At 48.5% G+C, this 18,204-nt stretch overlaps 1 protein-coding gene across 2 annotated transcripts in view; it reads left to right on the plus strand.

Moving 5' to 3' along the window:
- The window catches only part of LOC144169255 (radical S-adenosyl methionine domain-containing protein 1, mitochondrial-like), a 110,234-nt gene continuing 92,030 nt past the window's right edge, over window positions 1-18,204 (plus strand). For both annotated transcript variants that reach the window (XM_077698320.1, XM_077698319.1), the window contains exons 1-7: window positions 1-337; window positions 421-473; window positions 536-642; window positions 711-840; window positions 2,458-2,503; window positions 7,104-7,274; window positions 16,073-16,165. In XM_077698320.1, coding sequence (XP_077554446.1) covers window positions 215-337; window positions 421-473; window positions 536-642; window positions 711-840; window positions 2,458-2,503; window positions 7,104-7,274; window positions 16,073-16,165 — 723 coding nt within the window. In that variant the 5' untranslated portion in view covers window positions 1-214. The remainder of the gene's footprint in view (window positions 338-420; window positions 474-535; window positions 643-710; window positions 841-2,457; window positions 2,504-7,103; window positions 7,275-16,072; window positions 16,166-18,204) is intronic.

An 18,204-nucleotide genomic window follows, 5' to 3' on the forward strand; every position in this document is an offset into this window, starting at 1 on the left:
CGGCCACGGCTTTTGTCCATCGCCCATTCGCGCACGTGAGGCGAACTTCGATTCATTTACATCACGCTGTTATGTCAACAGGTGAAAGTAATTGGAAATAGGAAGCGGTAGCACTGTTCTGTGGCGGTAGGTCACAGTGGCGTCTTCGTGCTTATCGGTCGCGAAAGCCACAACTCGCAAAAGTTGAAAGCACGGCAAACAAAGAGAGCGCATCATGCGCTTGCTTTGTTCAAGTACTGCAATGTTGCGATTCATGTGTGCGCGACGGCGCTGCATTTCAATACAGCCAGCTAGCAAACGACACATTCACTCCCACGCGAGCTCGTTGTACGTACACGTAAGTGCACAACCACCTTCTGTTTGTTGTCTCTGAGCACCGCACTTTTATCAATCTGGAGGCTTTTCCCGTCTTGCACGCAGTGGCCGTTCTGTGAAAAGCGATGCACGTACTGCAACTTCAACAAGTACATCAGGTCAGCCCAGTTCCGCAGATTTTGCGTGTGTTTCTGAAGTCCTCATGGGCGGTTCTTTGCAGCCGAGATGTCGATTACGACGCTATGACCAACTGTCTCGTCAGAGAGCTCGCGAGCGTCGTCCGCAGCAGCTGCATTTCGGAGATCACAACCGTGTTCTTCGGAGGAGGTAAGGCCGTTTCTCGAACGTCAAGCAGTCGTCGCGAGCTGGGTGCCTATTCTGCCTTTGTCGTCCAGGTACCCCGAGCCTGATGCGACCTCGAGACGTGGAGACAGTCTTGGAAGCCGTCGCCGCCCTGACAAAGACGCCGGTTCTCGAAGTCACGTTGGAATGCAACCCGACGCCCGCTGCCAAGGAACAACTCAAGTAGGCAATGCCGTCGGGACAAAAATGTCTTTAAGATGCTTTGTATTCGACGAAAATTGTGCTTAGGAAACAACTGCGTTATGATTAACTCTCCTCAAAGACAGCCGTTTTTCAAATTGCCTTATTCGCAGCACCTTATCTTTAATTACAGTACCATGAACTTGAAGCTGCTGAATAGCTGTTCCTAAGTAAACACATTGCCTCATGGCGTCCGGGCCTAATATGAGAACATGAAACGATAGGGAACGTTTCTGCTTGTTTCGAGCATTACCAGTATTGTACAGTCGTCCAAATCTTGAACTAGTGTGCTCGCGCAGCCCCTTTTCATGCGTCAGCGCCGTATGACGGAAGCCAAGTTTCAAACAGGTCGAGAAAAAGTGCATGCTCAGATACTGCACTCAGCTGGGCCCATCATCTGCGAGGCTGTTCCTTAAGAGCGCCATAAGATAAAAAAATCGCTGTTCGTGCACACCAGTTAAAAGATTGGTCTGACTGTACAGGTGCCGTCAGAAGTAATTGGAGCAAGGGACCTGTGGCCGAACTGTATTGGAGCGCCGTGTAGCTGCACTGGTGGTAAACGAAATGATAAAAACACGCATGCGCGCATGCCGACCGACACCGGTAGCCCATTTATACCTCACAAACTGCTTCTTTTAACCGAGGTTCGAACATCGTTTGCAACATACTGGTCTCGGCTTGGCGCTGCACAAACCTAAAAATACTTGGAAGAAAAACTGTCACTGCAGATTTCGTGATAGCGTGCCGTTTTTCCGGCAGCTCGCATGCGCTGGAAGTGCGCCAGAGACCGGAGATGCGACTCCGCTATCAGTGCCATCGCCAAGACCAGTATGCTGCGAACAATGTTTGAAGCTAGGTTAAAAGAAGTGGTCTGCGAGGTATAGATGGGCTATCGCCGTCGGCAGGCATGCATGCGTGTTCTGGACATTCGTTTACCGCTGATGCAGCTAAACGGCGCTCCGATACCGTTCGGCCACAGCTCCCGTGCTCCAGTTACTTCTGAAGGCACTTGTACATGCTGACCTGCTCACGCAGCCACTGCTAGTGGGAGTTAGCGGCCCCAGAAATTGCGGGGTTGGGATGCCAAAGCTGTCACATGGTGCTGAATCTGACGTCTCTAGATCGCATCGCTTTTAGTGTGATCTGTGTCCAGTGTCTCAATCTGTACCTCAAATGTACTCAGCAGTCTTGACCTGATTTATACCTATGCAGACACGAATGGGTGCAAATAAACCACAGTGGGGCCACATCTGTCGGTTGACAAGCACATTTTATTTTTGAGCATTTCCTTTCAATGAAACCTCGAAAACCTTTGTTGTCTTTAGCTTTGCAATGGGAAGCTTTCCTTTTGTGTGAAGCCCCATCAGTCTATTTGAAAAACCTGCCACGTAGGCCCTTGTCAACTTGTATACAAGTATCTTAAATACTATGTCCATTTTCAACAGGTCTAGAGCAAACTTTTGCCTTAGAACAACAGGAACTGGGAAGTACTGTGCGCATTGTAGGTTGATGTGTGTCTATGCGTGTATCATAAGACTTGGCAAGAAGTATTTACTAAACATGCTGATTGGCGGGTTTCATGCTTTCCGTCTTTTGCAGTGATTTCAAGAAGGCAGGCGTCTCGCGAGTCTCCATTGGGATACAGGTGTGTGGGGGTTGTGAGCATCTTCCGTCACCGGCAGCGTTTAGCAGTAAAGCCAACCTCTACAATATGTCCGTGTTTCTCATCACCAGTGAAAATAGGCAGCAACGTAACGTATAAAGTAGAGCATAGGTCGAGCTGCTGCATACGAGAACCTGTTGCTTTGAGGCGTCTGAAGCAAACGAGAAAAGAGTTTCCAGAAAGGTACAACTCAAGTGCATGGTTGTTTATAACACAGTCCCTTCCCCTCCTAGCGATCAGTTGATTAGCCGGGGCATGTGTTCAGTATAACTGCAGCAGTTGTGGGCACAGCGCCACCGACAGTTTGCAACCTTGTTTTCAACTTGTGAAATCCAGTGCAGTACGAAGGGCGAAACAAAACAAAAAAACGAAACACACACAAAAAAAAGCGAGTGCCGCCTAGAAAATCGTATCACAAAGAAACATGCAAGGGCGATGTTCACACAGACATGCAAGGGCGATAGTGGCAGTGGGATGCTCGAACTCTCCTTTTTGCCAATCTGCAATTTACATTGTGTGAACGCCTACTGTGTAAGAACAAAGGTCGGCTTTTGTAATTCATTTTTCGGGGGAAAAAATAGCCGTGGCATATTTACCAGGGTATATATGTGCCTATAATAGTGTGCTGACTGTGAGTGCGTGTTGAGGGTTTTTTTCTAACGTTGCAGCCTCAGACATGAATTCCATGACCATCTGTGGGGCGGGGGGGAGGTGGAGGGTTGCAGAAGGGGTCAACGAAGCACTCTTGCATAATCCTTCCTCGAAACAGCAGTTGTTGTTTTCCTTCGTCATTGCAAGGTCAGCGTGCTGTTTGAAATGGGCATTCGAAGTGGTTCCTTGTTGCCACTGGTGCCGCCAAAGTTTAATGAGCTGTAAAATTAGTTCCAAATGGTGCATCAAGAAGCCGATTCTCTTATTGCACTCACCAGAGTTCATAGTATTGGGAAATATAAACATTGTAGTTTTATGACTAGCACTGTTTTGTCAATTGTTCCTCCAAAAATGACTAATTATCTCTAATTACCTTGGTAACTAATTGACTTTCTCAAAAACTAATGCCATATTCAGGGGTGAGACAGCTGCGCATATTGCGCCTTTTTGATACAATTCCATTTTCCTGCGCCAAGCTGCTCCAAAAGCGTGAAAATTGCGAAAATAGCGCCAGACTGCTCCGGAAGAGCCTGAAAGGCACGGATTTTGATGTTCATGTCAGTTCCGGCGGGGACGAAAGCCTCCCGCATCCCGGTGACCGCTTTTATTGTCGGTCAACAGAAATGGCAAAAATAGAAATACTGAAATGAAGCAAACGATAGCTTCTAAAACACGATTGGCTTTCTGTCCGGGTTCGCTGAAACGACCTTCCCGATTAGGCATCGCTGTGGCTACAAACATGGCCGCCGCCTTATCTGCCTGCTACTGCCTACTTCACGCGCTCACTACGCATCGCCGATATTTTCCCTGGTTTATTTTACGCTATCAGCTGGGTTCCAGTCTATTCATTCTATCAATTGTGGCTCTGAACAGTGACGTTAACGCGGGGATATGGTTTGAGATTGGTGCGAGATTACGAGAAGTTGCGCGGCTCGTAAAAAAGTTTTGAAATGTGGGGCCTACAACCTCGGCGTGGTTTGTCCTTGAGTGCGAAACGCTGTGCGTGCGCCTATAATCGGGTTTGTGAATTGAACTTTTTGGGTCGTTGTGGTGTTCTAAAATGCTGAGGTGTTGCTGTGCTTCGAAGCGCGATCGCGAGCCTCGGCCCGGGAGGGAACGGTCGGCACGAAAGTTGCGGGCTGCGCTGCGGCGCCGCAACCTGTCCAGGCAGCGCCCAATAGCTGCAGGACTGCATGGTTGCCATAGCACGCGACTAATAACACTGGATGTATGCGAAGTGAAATTTAATGCCCAAATCTAGGTGGCTAAACAGTAACGCTACTCAAATGATCACCGGGTGGACGTGCGCCCCACGGACTGCAACGGGTAGGCTGATTGGGCTATGCGACCGTTATCTCGAAGTTGCTCAACTGTTGCCGTGACTACACTCGTTCGTACAACGCAACCTGGGATTACAAAAATTATAATTTTAGCATTAAAACGGCAAGAAAACACGCCACAATTGCAGAGCCCTTAAATTTGATAATGTTAACGGCAGTTTTGTTGTCAGTGTTGCGTACATCCGCAACACAATATCACTAGTTAGGAAAAAGGTAGTGCAGTTAGAACTTTGTGATACTCTTAAATTCTTTCGCGTCAGGCTGTTCCAGTGTTCTGGGTATTCAAAACTGATTGGAATGTGTACTTGACCCTTCAAATTGCTGAAATTATGATTTTTTAAGCTGACAAGACGGTGTATTAAATGTCCCTACCTGCTCCAAATCAAGATTCTTCTGCTCCAAAATCGAAATTTTGCTGCTCCGAAAACTGCTCCCAAATCTCTTTGGGCTGTCTCACCCCTGCATATTTGAAATCAGCAGGAAAAAAAGCAGCAAGGCTGACAAGTTTCACAGAGTTGACTTAACAATTAAAAAAAGCTGTTTTATGAGCAGTGTCCCTCCTTGAGCATGGAGCAAGAATTTATATAGGAGGCGAGATGGCTCATTGTGGTCGGCACGGGTGAGCAACCAGATACTGTCACAATGAAAACGAACACGGACTTGGAAGCTTTGTAGCTGCAAGAGTGATGGAGAAGGTTGCGGCACCTCATGGACTGAATGATTGCGGTCACAATTCATTCCAGAGCTGCGCAGGCGAAAACTGATCACGGCGGTTGGTCAATTTCATCTCCCATCACAGATATCGCTAGCTTAGCTTAGGCCAAGCACTTGTGACATCTGGTCGCCTTGGGAAGCGCCGTTTCCTCTCCTTCCTTGTTCTTATCATTGGCATAAATGGCATGACAGATATCCATACCTGCCAACCTGGGAACTATGAAAATCGGGAGGTTCACAGCGGGGGAGGTGAAAGGGAAGGGGGGGGGGGGGCGGGTATTTCTTTTTTTATGCAGCACGTGCGATGTCTAGTCTAGTCTAGAAGTGGGCCAACGTGATCACTCATGCTGAGCAGCAAATTGTGCTCGATAAGAGAATAGAACGATCCACAGCTATGAGAACACCCCCACCAAAACTTTTACCTTTTGTACAGTCCCGGTCACTGCGGTAAACATTGAAATTTTCGGTAAAATAGTCCCTGGAGGCAATATCTGGTTCAAGCCAGGTTTCCGTAAGAATAATAATATGAAAATCGGATGAAGATACAGAATAAAGAACAGTCAGCTGCTGATAACCGACTACAGCGAACAGAGCACCGTGAGGGGACGGGACACGTGGTCGACTGGAACAAGGCGAAATTACTGACAACCCGGACAAACATTACAAAGAAAGACATCCCCCTCGCGAGGGGCACGATCAAATGCACAGCATTTCCGAGGGGGTGCACTGGCAAGTCGTCTCTCTCGATCGCGGGACCCGTGTCGCCATCTTTCGGAGGCGCGGGACAACTTGTGGCGCTTTCGAAACAAACCAGAAATGAGTGAAGGATATAAGGCGCGTTCGGTGCATTGAAATCTGTGTCGGTTTCGTGGCTCAGTCGGTAGTGCGCCGGGCACCTTGCGTTCTGCCCGCGGCGTCATGGGTTCGAAACCGGGCGCCGGAAACTGTTATTTCTTTTATAGTGTAGTGGCCTGGCTACGGACTACGACAAGGCACGCCAACGCCGCGTGACATTGTGAGTTTACTAAAATGCTATGCATTTAAAAGGCACTCCACACGCACAACACTGTCTTCATTGCTGTTGCCAAATAAGCTGCTCACAGTCCTCTGCTTCTCAGCAGCACGAAGGAAGCTTTAGTGCTTAGTAGTCACCCAATGCAGTTTTAAGTCTCCTTTACCGCCGTGGGCCACGCTCACGTCGCATGCACAAGTCTAGCAAAATCCGAACTGTTCGCCTTTCGTGGACGGCACAAAACATGGGAATTGTGAAGTATATGGCTTCAAGAAACATTATAAATACTTCTTCTTGGGTTTCGACGAATGTCAAGAGAGCTGTGAAAAGCGGAATGTTACTACGTTCAGTCCTCAACGCATTGTTCCGACCATATGTGAACAAAGTTAGGCTCGTACACTCCGTGCACGCAAACGACTTGGATTCGCATCTGACTTCGGTTAGCGATCCAGCTTGTGACGGCAATCGCAATGCGGCTGTGCTGCATAACGCAGTCCTTTTTCTTTTTTTTTTTCTGAGATGGGGTTGGGGCCATTTATCGGGAGATTTATGGCCGTGTCCATACAATCGGGAAAATAGGTAAGGAATCGGGAGTCTCCCGGGTAAATCGGGAGAGTTGGCAGGTATGGATAGAGGGCAGGTTTTCCATAGTTGGATTAAACAGAATGGGTGGTAGGTTGAAGCCTTGAGGCATACCACGGCATATGGAGAAGGGGGCTGACAGTTGGTTGTCGGGTCCAGTGATGCAGACGGTGCGATTGGATAGAAAGTCTCTTAGTTCATGCATGTGAGCGAGCTTTGTAAGTAAGCCTTGTGGAATTCTTGCGTGTCGCCCTGAACAGCCTGACCTTCCCGATGACTGCAGAGCTTGAGCAGCGATGCGGAGCTATCTGCTCTGGGCCGGACCCATTTGGTGGAAGACAGCCTCCGCTGCCTCGACCGGGCCAAGCAGCTGTTCCCAGGACAAGTGTCCCTGGATGTGCTGTATGGCCGGCCAGGGCAGACTCTGGACGGATGGCTGTGGGAGCTGCAGCAGGTGGGGGCACAGCTCATTCCTTCTCACTAGACCTGCGTTTGAATTTCTGGACAGCCCAGGAAGCAGTCGACGGAAACCCTCTTTGCTGTCATAACAGACTCATTGGTAGGAGTGATAAAGTTATCTTATAAGTGGTGTTATAAGCAGCGGTGCCGTGAGGACAGTTAAAGCTGAGTTTTCCTTAATTTTTGCAGCGAAATTTTGAGTTTTTTCTAGAGGAGTGCGAATATCAAATTTTAGACGGAATAATTACAAATGGTAAAACACTGTGTAAAAATGAGTTTTTTCGAATTCAAGTTGTTAAAAATTCGCAGAAAATTGAATAATTTTGGATACAAATATTATTGCGTGCGTGTAGAGCTTCTAAAGCATAGCTACAAAGAGAAAACTAATTTTTTTGTGGCTTAAGGGGACGTGCTCCTCCAAACAACTTTTTTTTTAATAATGAAGTTAGGAGGCTGAAATTTTCACAGCTTGTAGAGATTGAGCTCCTCTGGTCATATATGTAATCAGAGTTTGAATAGCTGCTCCGGATAAAATGTTACACAGCATGACTTTCAGAAAAATGGCTTTTTTGTGCACACTTTTTTTTATAGTAAATTTTTTCTGAAACTTTTAAAATAGCCTAGGTGGTTCCTTATGAACTGCAGAGTGCACAAATCTACCTGAAAAAGCCTCATCATCATTTTCCTCACCACGAAAAAAAAATGACTGGTAGTGTGCCTTTTTTTGTTCTGTATATTTTTGTTTTATGACCGTCAGAAATATCTAAGGACACAAATTGCATAATGAACAAGATTTGTGCACTCTACGTGGTATAATGAACATCTGTGCAAAATTTCATCCTGATACGACAACTTTAAGTGGGAAAATAAGTGTGCACAAACTCAGAAAACGGACAAAAACAACAAGCTGAGAAAAACGCAATTGAAAGTTTATTTCTTCGGCAGATTCAGAAATTCTTGCTCGAACAACATGAAATTTGGTGGGGATACAGTCTGAAATGTCCACATTGAGGTACTAAAACTAGAATGCTCCTGCTGCATAAGTTGCACCCTCACGGTTTTTGCTGGGGTAGTCCTTGGTATGGGACCGTTTCACCAGGCTGCAGCAATGGGGCTAGCCTTAGCAGTCAGCTTGGCACACATCTGCCTGATCCTCCGCTGGTCACTTGCATTGCTTAGTCTGACCAGTTCTTCTGAAGGGAAGATTCCCAGTTCTTGGACAACTTGCTCAAAGCTAGTGTGGCCCCTGTTGAACCACAACCCTGCTAGGGCAGTGGCAGTCTCCACTACAGTGAACTGCAGGTTGTACGATAGCGTCCTGTGCCAGATGCGCAGTGCTGCTTCCGTCTCCATGGCATGGGATGAGCAGTCGACATTTTTTTCACACACAAGAGGCATGAAAGGCTTGCCACACTTCCTCTTGCTCATCAAGCTTTTGGTGGCGGCTGCAAGTACAAGTAGTTTGACAGCACCTCAAATCCAGGCAGAGACCAGTGTCAAGAGAAATGGCAGTGCCAACACTGTTGTGGCTCATGTCTTTGCTTCTGCCAAGTACCATCAAAAATCACACTGAGGTCAGTCTGACCAGCTTGCAACGCAGTTACTTGCCTTGCTTCAGCAAGTTTGTCAGAGACGCCTTTTGTGGCCGCAACATGAACTTTCTTGGCAGTGTTGTAGAACGTCTTTTGATGCTGTGGTTTTGGTAGACCAAGAATGCCACAAAACCTGCACAGCTGATCGTGTCCGATGCCAACCGCGCGTGCACCGAGCACCGCTTTCACATTGACGGCGAAATTATCACGGGGACTTCCCCTGCAGAGTTCCGGTTTGCGGCCTCCGCGACCGACGGCGGCAGCGCGCTGCGACGAGTAAACAGAAGAAATCACTCCCGCAGGGCACTTCTCGTTTTTGCACTTCAGTTCCAGTACCGATGTGAGGCCCTTCCGCTTGTTCGCAACCTCAACTACGACGAGTTCGCACTTCCCGCACGTTGCGCACACGGCGCCACTCAAGGTCAGTCAGAGCGCCGACTTCACAGATAACTGCACCGCTCCCGTGGCTGGCTGTCTCCTCACCTTGGAAGGCCGCCGACTTCTTCTCCGATGCGCTTATAAAGCCGATATCTTCGCTGATAAAATCAGCCCCGCCTAGTAGAGCCGCGCTTGCAACGCTTGAAGGCCCGGCGCCGTTAGGCCTCACGGTGCCGGTCGTGCCGGCATTGGCCGTGGTCGTCAAAATGCTGCGCCGCTTGCGCTTTTCTTTGTACCGGCATGAAGTACGCTGCTTCCGGCGACAAAAGTCACGCTTCTCCTCACCGTTCACAATTAAAAACACACGATAAGGAAATAGAAAAGATAGCGCGAAGTAGCGAACGGAACGATGCGGGCGATGGCGGCATGGCGGCTCACAAGCGGCAAGAGCCAATGGCGGTCCCGCTTTCGCGTCACGTGATTTAAATGCCCAGTGGGAGCTCGCAAAACAAGCGGGAAGAAACATTTTTTTTTATTTTTTTACGCGGAGATACGAAACTAGCGAGCGGCTCAATCGAGAGAAGGAGGCTTGATCTACCTCTCTCAAGTGACCGAAATGGCGGCGAGCCACGCTGCCGTGCGGAATAAATTCTCAAACCTGGCCGAAATTTGGCTTGATTGCGCGGTTTCTTGGGTCACCGCGAGTCATTCAGACACATTTTTCACCAAGTTCTCGTTCGTATTTCGTTTTCATGTTTTTACCCATGAAAGAAGGATAGTCAAAGATGCTAATGCAAGGGAAAACAAAAAATCGGTATATTTCGAAAAAATCGCGTTTTTTCGACCCGCGTGTCCCCTTAAATGTGAAAGCGTTCTGAATTCCTCTGGCGTTGTATGCCTCTTGCACTTTGGCCTTCCTTGCGTACTGCTGCGGTTGTCTGTGCACATTTGAAGCAGAACCTAGCGGCATAGTCACGTGGACGCACGTCGCTCTGACAGCTCCGATGAACACCAGGGAGACTGACCACTCTGTTGGCCCACTATGGCACCACGAGTTGCATGCGCTTATGACACCACAAGGGGCTCACGCTTGTTTCATTTCTGAATGTGAACATCTTCAATAGAACTCTGTCTAACAGCAGATTGTTTGTTACTGGCCATAAGTTCGGTGTTGCAAAAAACTACCCGAGAGGAATGCTATCGTGCAGCTGTTGCTATACCCGCTAGACAATGAAAGACATGATATAGGCTGCTGCAGCACTCGAGAGGAGCATTTCACTGCAATCGTCGCAACACCTGCTTGAACGATTAGTCACATCATAGCGTGCGCCTCTTGGTTTGTTGGTATAAAAGCCAGCCTTCGTGTCGTCGTGCGCATGCACTCAGTATCGTAGAAGAGCCCTTCACAGGGCAGCGTCTGTGCAGTGACTTTGCACCCACCACTCGCGAAGACGACGTCTTCTTTGATGCCAGCGATGGCGATGATTAGCATTGTAGAATGAACAATAAAACTTAATTTTATGTCCAAAGTTATCTATGCTCACCTATGGCTTCGCCATTCAAGTCTTGTGGGTGAGTGCACGGTTCGCCAAATTTTTTTGCTGCTACGAGGCTGTCTTTCTTCCTTGAGGTACTTTTTGTTCTGCCACAAAGTCGCAGTTCGCCGCTCTGAAGCAGATTTTTTGCTGCTGCAAGCTAACCAGGGCTAGTTACATCACTGCATCCCATAAATGGGTAGCTGTGGAAGTGATAGAAGGTACGGTATATTGCCGCGTATTAGTCGACTCCGGAAATAAGTCGACCCCCCTAGTTTTCATTTCCGCCAACGCAAAAAAAAAAATGACAAACAATTTCTGAAGGACCAAAAATACTGACTTTTATTCCCGCTGTGGATGCTGCGGGCGTAGCCCCGGCCGCCACTGCCGTCGCCGAGCGAACGAAACAAAGCAAAAATATCAACAAGCGATTGTTGACAACCAAACAGCGACCAGTTCCAGAGTGGCTCGAAGCCTAAGCCTACTCGTCGCGGTCGTCGTCGCTCTCGTCGTTGTCGAAGGTGGCCGGCTCAAGCGGGGCCGAAATCGAACACTTCACAAAGGCGTCCCGCACCATGTCGTCGGGTAGGCCGTACCAGGCGTCGTTCACCCACCGGGCTACCGTGCTCAGGGTCGGGCGCTTAACACGGCCGGTGGGTGTTGTGGGTTTGTCCGCCTGTTTCATCCAGTTGTTGTACAGAGCCCCGACGCGGTCCTTGAAGGGCTTGTTGAGGGATACGTTGATCGGCTGAAGCATCGACATCATCCCCCCCGGTATTGCGACAAGGTCGCACTCGGCGTTGGCCACAGCCTTCTTGACCCGGTCCGTCATGTGGCCGCGGAAAGAGTCTAGCAAAAGCATGCTCCGGGGCTTCAGCAGAGCTCCGGGACGCCTGCACCACACCATCCGAAACCATTCCAGCACGGTTTCTTCATTGAAGAAACCCTTCTCGTTCACCCGCACAATGACCTTGGGCGGGAACGTCTCCTTCGGCAGGGTTTTACGTTTAAAAACAATGAAGGGTGGCAACTTGTGGCTGTCAGCCGTGCAGCACAACATGACGGTGAAGCGGTTGTGCTCATTCCCTGTTGTTACGAGGCGGACCTGACGCTCTCCCTTTTCGGCGACGGTTCTCCTGCTCGGCATATCGAACCAGACCGGTGTTTGGTCGGTGTTGCCGATCTGGCCGAGCAGGAACCCTCGCCGCCTCCTCAGGTCCTCGACGTACCGCCGAAACTCGAGCCGCTTTTCATCGTACGACTCCGGCAGCTTTTGCGCAACCGTTGTGTGACGCCGGAGACTCAGCCCGTTACGCTTCATGAAGTTCGTTATCCATTTTTTGGATACTTTGAACTCCTCGCGGTGGATGTTTAGCTCAGTTGCGACGTCCCGCGACTTCATTTCAATGTCCTCGTAGGACACGCTGAGGCTTTCTTTCCTCTGCAGCTGTACCCACTCGAGTACCTTCTCTTCAACGACGGGGTAACGTCCCGGCTTCGGCCCGCGAAACGACCGACGCGTACCAGCGCACGCTAAGATGCGGTCTTTTTGCTGCCGCCATCCCCAAACACACTTTTCGGAGACGCCGAACTCTCGTTCTGCCGCGACGTTGTTGTCTTCGGCAAACAAAATCACTTTGCGCTTGAATGCCGCGCTGTACTGGCGCCGAGCTTGCGGAGGCATTGCTGCGGCCGGTCAGGAAAGGTAATGCCTCAGCCGTGCCACAGAACAGGGAGGATTTTTGGCCGTGCCGCCCGCAACACAACACAAAAAGCGCTTCCCAAAATGGCGAGCGACTCATGTGACTGGCTAGTCTTGGCTAGATAAGGCTTCGTAGTGGCTCTAGTCGGCTCCAGAAACAACTTTTGAGCGGCGGCAAATTTGAATTTTTAGTGGATGGCAGCCCATGTATAGGTCGACTCCGCGTATAAGTCGACCCCCCTAATTTTCGAAGGTCATTTTTAAAAAAAAAGGTCGACTTATACGCGGCAATATACGGTAGTAGTACAGTGTAGACCATTTATAACGTAACCGCTTATACCGCGGGACCTGATATAACACGGGCTTTCCTGGCCACCGGTAGGCCTCCCTCAGAACTCAATGCATAAACGTACCGCTTTTAATGCGGTTGCCAGAAGGACAATACCGTTTATAGTTTGCTTTTTTTGACGGGTCTGCTGATCGAATAATGCAGCTGGGGCATCGTTTTAGGGCTGCAGAAAAGAAAGAGAAAAGATTCAGCTATCCGACGCAGCTCTTGCTCCCTCTTCTCCTCTAACGTAGACAAAGAAAATTTTAAATATAGGCACCTTTAGTTTGCGTGTTTTTATTTGCACTCTCGTGACAGCCACAACTGCTCTTACACCCGGCACACCTCAGAAGATAGTGAGCCCCCCCTCCCTCCCGGAGTGGTAATTTGTTGCGATCAGAACCATGCGCAGATAAACGACAACCCTTTTCCTTTTGTGAACATCTGGAGATAGCAAGCCGAGCCACAAACCCGGAGGTTCCCGCTACCTGTATGTTGTGCTGATAAGCAATCGTTTTTGGCATTGCGACTGCATGATGCGGATGAAAAAAAAAAAAAAAAAATCCCGCTTGCGTTCTTATCACGCTGTCTTGCCCGCACAAGCCAGGCTGCTTCCCTCCCTGCGGCATCCATTCTTCTAGTGCTAAGAAACACATCCCTCAAAGCATGAACACAAAGTATAAGTTCAAGCTGCACTCGTGATTTGTATGTCCGTGCAGCAGCGTCGGATGGGGGAAAGAAATACAAAATAAAGACCTTGCTTCCTTTCAAGAAGTGATGATAAGCAAAGAGTGGTTGAAAGGTAGCTTGTGATATGGTTGGATTCACGCACGTTTTGTTCGTAGTGCCGATTTTCATGGCTTCCGCGACAGACGGTCTACACGGTATTTTGATGTTGGTTGTTGACCAAATAGATGAACAGGGCATGGGTGGTGTTATGAAGGCACTGTGTTATCAATGTATTCGATTAAACCTCATTTCGTCGCAGTAGCGTATGACCCGCGGACCACTCCTTAAAGGAGCCATGAAGAGAAAATACAACTTCGTTTAGTTTGTAAGAACTAGGATTCAGTATCTCACTCAGCTCCATTACAGCCACAAAAGATGTTTTTTAACGCGAAAAAAGCAAGTATTACAGTCGACGCTCGTTACAGCGGATCCGGCAACAACGGACTTTCGGTTACAACAGACCATTTCTGTTGGTTTGTCTGGTACCCATGCATTTTAAATGGAGTCCACTCCGCTCACAACGGACCCGGCTAGAGCAGACTATCGGCTACAACAGACTAAATTTTAGGCGAAAATTGTTTCGACTGAACGTTTATAGCGGACTTCCGCGGGGCCGGCGCCCGGTGTGCTTTTTCGTTTATTTTGGCAAGAAAACTATTATGTCTGGCAACATGCTGGCAGCCGGGTCGTTGGCGCAGCCAAGCCAAGCCAGTGGCTTTTTTTTTGTGCGACCAGCGGCATGAGCGGCAGGGTAGCTGATTTCACTGTCGGATAAATTAAGCGTAATTAACGCTGTTGAACACGAGGAAAAACAGGCTGACATCGCCAGAAGTACAGGCCTTTCTAAGCACAGTGTCCGCTGTACCATCAAGAACAAGGCCGCTGCCGATAAACGCGACTCCGGTGAGATTGAAAACAGGGCAATCGAATACTCGAAGTGGTGCACTCGGAGGCGAGTCTGCCCTCGTCAGTTTTTTTATGTAGTAAAAAACTCGGGTTCAGTGAAGTTCGGCTTTTATTATTCCCACGCATGCATCGTTCCCGTTCCGTTCGGTGAAAAAGGTTAGAAATGCCTCAAGTAGGGGTTGTTCCCCATCCATTGTGTGCAATCTGCCGGTAACCGTGCGCAGTCCAACTGGTCTAACTTTCGATTTTACAGCTGACCGTCATCAGATTATTTCATTACATCTGTTTCAATGACCAGAATAAATTCGCTAAAAATGTGGAATCTGCCTTGAGGGAACGTCAGGCAGCGATCCGATTTGTTTGACAAACGGTTTCGGGAAAACCTGCCTCGTCGTGAGGGGATTTAAAAGAGCCTAGCTAATGCTGATGGGCACGACTGATGTTTTATAGCTGGTTTATAATTGCGCCTAGTTACGGTATATTCTTGCGTTATTTGCTCAGCTTATCTTGCGTCTTTACACGCTTGACCACATGCGCTAGGCCTTTTCGAAGTGCCGGTGCTAAGTTTTGGAAACGGTGTTTACGCGATTCTTTGCCCTTGCGCGAACACTGTGCAGAGGTGCTGCAGGCGTGTAGAAAGAACAAAGTGTATATACTATGCATGCAATATCGGTCAAAGTACTCACTGTAGAGCTCATAGCCCCCCCCCCCCACCCCCCCGTCGGATACTGCATACTTCGGCTACAGCGGACGTTTTTTTCCGGATTCAGAGGGTCCGTTGTAACGGGCGTAGACTGTATTTAAAAACTTTCAAATTTGGCGTCACAGTGACGTGTTATGAGCAAGAATGACGTCGTACGGGCCAACAATAAAACATAATTTTCAGTGCGTTAACTTCACGTTAGCATTGAAGTAATGCGGTCAAATGGAACTAGAGGCCCCATTACAGGCGTCCAGTCATGTGCCGTCGCAACAGGTCAGTTAGGCGGCCGCCAATCGCACAAACAAGGTTCCGTGACGTCATAGAAAAGTTGCGGGAAATTGACTAGGGGGTCGCGACTGCTTCACACGTTTTCTTTAATATCTCCGTTATTTGTTCGAAGCTTGCGATGATATTGGTATCATTGTTATCGGGACTAAGCAGTCTTTCTAATAAACCCAACTTGTATTTTGTCTTCATGGCTCCTTTAAGTAAAAGAAGACGTTCTACTAGCACCCTTTCCCCAGCCTTCTTCAGTCTTGCTTCACCTTTTATCGAAGAATCCTCCAAGTCTCAACTGATATTTGGACAACTAAGAGGCGATAAAAATTAACTATCGTAGCCGCCCACCACACTTCTTGCAAGCCGGGCAAGTTTGCTTCGAAGTCATTAATCATAGGAGCTCTGCTTGAGTACAGTGGAACGATCACGGTGGAGATTACGCGTGGGCTTTCTTTGTGCAGATTGGAGGTTGCAAAACGGTGGACCACTTAACAAGCAATCGTATTTCAGTAACTTGGAACTCTCACATTTGCACATCCCTAGTAAATCGTAGCTACGACGACAGCGGAACCTCTTTCGCTTGATTCCAGAGTAATGAGTAAGGTCTCGATCTGTGTTGTCCACCCCCTACTCTTGTGCAGGTGTTGCAGCTGGGTACGTCACATGTGTCGCTGTACGAGCTCACCCTCGAAAGGGGCACCCAGCTCTTCAAGGATGTCCAGGCTGGCTCTCAGGTGGGCGGGTTTCTTGACTGGTGCTTCTTGCTCATGCAGTCCAAGGGAGGCGACAATCTTCTCCCGAAGTCTGGGAGCAACTCATCACTGTTGCCGCTTCTGATTGAGCATATTGAAGGCTGCTTGAGCCAAGCGGGACGTTCTTTTATTCATGTTTCTTAGAAACTATATTATTGTCAGGTTGTTGCAGTAGCCTGGAGTTATCGAGATTGATAAGACATCAAACCCCGGAAGGCAAAAGAGAAAAAAGAAAACAATTTGGTAATCATCCTTTTCTCTGGCCTCCTTGACCAGCTGGAAGGGAATAATTAAGGCCAGACAATATTCACTCATAATTTGGGGCATTGTACTACAGTGGAACCCCGATAATGCGACTGTATGTTATATGACCGTCGTAAAGCGTTGTATGTCCGTGGTGTCGTTTGATCGGGGTGCGGGTAAATGCTGCCCTAGTAGACAGTCTCATGTGACATGTGGGTTTAGAACTTATTTGAATCACTATATTTAATTTACTGCGTTTTTGCACCATTTGCGAACCGCTGAAGTTAAGCCCCAAGCTTCTATAAAAATAAAAAACGCCTATTTGGAGTCCCCCTCCCCACCGCGGTGTCTGTGCTAAGCCACCACCTGGGAAGGCCGACGTGGCCGAGCAAAGGGAAGGGGGGAAAGGTGAGAGTGAAACTGCCAAGGCCGCAACCTGTGAAAGGTGTTAACGGAAGGGAACGTGAAACGAGTGAAATGAGTACGAGGCGGCGATGGAAGAAAAGGCAAGACAGAAAGGAATGAAGCGACATTGCGGCTCTGAAAGACACTGACAAGCAGAGATCAGGTCGAAAGAGCGGTAAGGGCTGGGATACGGTGGGGAGATGCGGAGGTTGAAACACCAAAGAGGGAAAGAGGGAGCGTCTTTGAAGGAAGAAACTTGGATCGAGCGGGCGAGGAATGCGGGAGTTCGGTCATTGCCGTGGGGTATTGCGTATGTGTTTCCATGTTTGTTGGCTCGATGGGTGTTCCAAAGTGGCGGATCACCAACCACCTGGACTTCTCGTAGTTGGTGCGTTGCCGCGTGGGGTCATCAGAGGTTAAGTTCTCGCCCCCCAGTACCCGCCTGCTTCCTTGAGTCTCTTCAGCAAGTGGTCGGGCCCGCCGTGGGCTTTTACCTTTGCACATCAAGCAGTGTCAAACAGGGCTTCAGAAATAAAAGTCTGGGCGAGGCGGGAAAAACGCCACTCTGTTCCCTTTAGTGTCCGTCGTATGAAGCAGACCACATGCACCCGAGTGTTGTGTAATCAAGGTTTTTAATGCATCGTTTCTATAAGGAGTTTTCCAGGACCACGGGGATCTGTTGTAAGAAGCAGGTTGTCGTAAAACCGGGGGTCGTATAACTGCAAGTTCCAGAATACGGTGTTGTCCATCCACAGTTAATACAATTTCGGGGTACTGTTATCAGACTGTACCGGCGGGTGCTAATTAGGAGAGCATCAGACTCGGCAAACTCGCTAAACTAATGACCTTGTTGGGGCAAGGGATGGGAATTAGCGTAGGTCTAATATGTTCACTTTTTTCGCCGTGCTACCAAGGACTTAATTAGCTGATTTTTCATTTGGTGTGGTCTAACAGTCAACTTCAGTAATCCTTAAGACTAAACAGTTTTACCGTTCATTCGAACCCTCGCCATTTTATTTTGTCGCTAGTGTGTGTGCCCTTCCAAAGGTTAGATCCTGTCATGCTGTGCCGAAAAGTATGAAATTAAAGGCCTGCACAAGCCAGAGGGGGGCCCCTGTTAAGCTAGCGGCTATCTGCCAGTAATCAGCCCCCTTGATGTGCCTTGTCATACAGCAGTAGGCTTTTTTTTATTATTATTATTTTTTTTTTCATGCGTACCCCCCTCCCTCTGGTAAGCTCGCTGTTTAGATTCGGAAAAAAAAAGAATAAACACTGGTACGTGTGTTATCTGGATCAGCATGGGCAGGTTGCAGGGTATTTTTTTTTTTCTAGAAGCATGTATTACTTGGTCGGTAGTGCTGGTGATACACTAG

Source organism: Haemaphysalis longicornis, unplaced genomic scaffold (genome assembly GCF_048455015.1).
Source record: "Haemaphysalis longicornis isolate Haplotype H1 unplaced genomic scaffold, Haemaphysalis longicornis Haplotype H1 scaffold_2, whole genome shotgun sequence".
NCBI lineage: Eukaryota > Metazoa > Arthropoda > Arachnida > Ixodida > Ixodidae > Haemaphysalis > Haemaphysalis longicornis.